The sequence below is a fragment of the Octopus bimaculoides genome, chromosome 10, assembly GCF_001194135.2.
Source record: "Octopus bimaculoides isolate UCB-OBI-ISO-001 chromosome 10, ASM119413v2, whole genome shotgun sequence".
Lineage (NCBI taxonomy): Eukaryota > Metazoa > Mollusca > Cephalopoda > Octopoda > Octopodidae > Octopus > Octopus bimaculoides.
Genome location: NC_068990.1, coordinates 243,440 through 246,198, shown reverse-complemented (window position 1 = coordinate 246,198; position 2,759 = coordinate 243,440). Strand labels below are relative to the sequence as shown.

Here is a 2,759-nt window from a genome sequence, read left to right as displayed (position 1 = left end):
CTGGGCACAGGTGCCATCACAATTTCGCTTGCCCCAATAAGTCTTCGCAAGCTGAGTTTTGTGTCCAATGAAGGAGACGGCGTTGGCATGGGTGCCAGTCGTCGAATTTAACTCGATTTCGATTTCAACAGGTCTTCATAAGTGGAGTTTAGTGTCCAATGAAGGAAGGTACGCCTAAGTGGACTGGCTGAGGCCTTAGATTTAGGTCTCACTTGGCCTGCTGGGTTTTCTCACGCACAGCATTTGGCAGAGTTTCTACAGCTGGATGCCCTTCTTTATTAACAACTATTAACAGTGTAAAAGTGAGCAGCTGAATCTAACAGGGAATAGAAAGTCTCAAGGATGACCCAAAGTCTGTATATCCTGCAACTGCCACCAGCAAGAGAAACAGTGGTCAGGTTCAACACACGCAGACGGATGACAAGTGATTGACTATAAATCAAGCAGCCAATGCTATTAGCATATCCTGTGAGAGAGTTGAGAATATTCTACACAATGAATTTGGCATGATGAAGGTTTCTACTCAGTGGGTGCCATGTCTTCTGATACCAGATCAAAAGCACACTAAGCTGATCACATCACAGGAAAATCTGACATTGTTTTAGGTAGATCCAACTGGTTTCCTTGAATATTTCCTAACCTCGGATGCATGTTGGGTTCATCACTTTGAGTGAGAGACAAAGAGGCAATCCATGCAGTAGAAACATCCCTCTTCACCTACTCCAAAAGAGGCCAAGGTCGTTCCATGTGTGAAAGGCGATGGCCTTAGTTTTTTGGAGATACAAAAGGCACTGTGTTTATTGACTACCTTCAAAAGGGCCATAGTATCATGGAGAGTACTATCAAGACTACATGCTCAGCTGTTTCTGAGGACTTTGAGTTACTTCCTAATGCTGGCAGATGTAGTTCACAAAAAATATGCAACCAGTGATGGAAGCAAAAATTGGAAAGACTTGGCCTCCATCTTCTGGGTGGAGAGATAAAAAACATCTAACATTTCAAATCATAATGCAGGGAAATTTAAAGGTTGAATGGTGAAGATGACAGGCAGAAGTGGATGGAAAAAGTAGGTAGCTCGATGAGGATGTGGGGTGACTCCAAGTTTTGTCCAAATTTATACATCTTTCTATGATCTTTCTATACTGGACTAACTGTATTTTCATCAAATTTCAAATTGTTTACAGAATTGGGAGATTTACATAGAGAAAGCACTACAAAAATTTAAAAGATATCATTTTGTGCTTACATCGATGAAGGAGGCACATACTAGTAAAGAGGAGTAGGAACTGTTACAGTAGAGTTACAAGAGATGAAGGCTTATAATACATTGATGAGGTTCTAGTATGTTAATGAGTGGATCTTAGCCAATTAAGCTGATGGCCCTTCATTCAACACATTCTATAATATTGAGGGATGGTAGGTAACAGGAGGAGCAACTATGAGAACAGTATGTCAATGTGAAGGAAGATGTGTGTCATGTAGACTATCAACAGACAATTGCTTGGAAATGAAGTAATTTCAGGTCCTCAAATGAAACTGAACCTTTGGGATTTAGTTTGAGGATAATTGCTTACTTGGAAAACAAGGTGAGAGAGCATTCAGGTGTAAAATCCAGCTTCAAATAACTCCCTAGCCCTAACTCATACTAGCAGGGAAAAAACATGTTACACACATGAACATATAACACTGGTGCCACAAAAAGAGTCCAGTACACTCTGTAAAGTGGTTAGTATTAGGAAGGACACCAAGCTTGTAGAAACCATGTAGAAAACTAAAAACAAATGGATGAGAGAGGCATGGTTCCCTCGCCACATCCAAGAGAATGATAACCCACAAACTCCAAACGAGAATTGACTCAGACTGTGATGACCTGTCCAACCCATGCCAACATGGAAAGCAGGAGAAAAATGAGGGTGATGACATAATTACAAGAAATACTTACACAAGGAGGTTGGGGTAGTTTTTGCCCAACTCCCGATGGTTGACTAGTTTTGCTAGCAACTGGAGGTACTTTCTTTTTTCGCCGAAATAACCCTGTTGTTGGACCAGCACTGGTTAATGCATCCATGAAGCCACTACTATCATGGATTTCATGAACAGAAGATTCTGGAAAGACAAAACATTTAAAGCTTTAAATAAAAAGTGAATTCTGATAGAAAAAGAAAAACGTCAACAAATCTGTGAAACAATATCAACAAATAGGATTACATATGATATGAAGTCTGCTGTTGTCTAATCAGATGATTAGATGAATATTTCATTGAATATTAACAAACAAGTGAACAAATGAAAACAAGAGGAAAGGGTTAATCACTATGTTGTGACACATATGTATGTATATATATATATATATATATATAAATTGTAAATCCAAAAAATAACAACAAAACTACAAAGGATTCCGCGGTACACGTGTTTCAAGCTTTACATGTGTATAATATAATATGTGTATAATTTACAATGTAAAGCTATCCTCAGCCGCAAAATTATTTCTCTCCCAGGAAATTATACCACCTCGGCGTTGAAGTAGGAAGAAAGGTGTGATGTAAGAGGTGAAGATCCTTTCGGTAATCTGTATAGTACTATACCTCGTATAATTCTCCACCCAGACATAATCTCCGGTCCTCCGAAAACCTTCCATACCTTGCAACGATTCAGTGTGTAGTGTGTATATATATATGTTATATATATATATGTATATATATATATGTATATATATATATATATATATATATATATATATATATATATATATATAT

The 2,759-nt window shown here is 38.1% G+C and overlaps 1 protein-coding gene across 5 annotated transcripts in view; it reads right to left on the bottom strand.

Moving 5' to 3' along the window:
- The window catches only part of LOC106872693 (serine/threonine-protein phosphatase 1 regulatory subunit 10), a 158,069-nt gene that overhangs the window by 15,059 nt on the left and 140,251 nt on the right, over positions 1-2,759 (bottom strand). For all 5 annotated transcript variants that reach the window (XM_014919769.2, XM_014919770.2, XM_014919771.2 and 2 more), the window contains one exon: positions 1,943-2,106. In XM_014919769.2, coding sequence (XP_014775255.1) covers positions 1,943-2,106 — 164 coding nt within the window. The remainder of the gene's footprint in view (positions 1-1,942; positions 2,107-2,759) is intronic.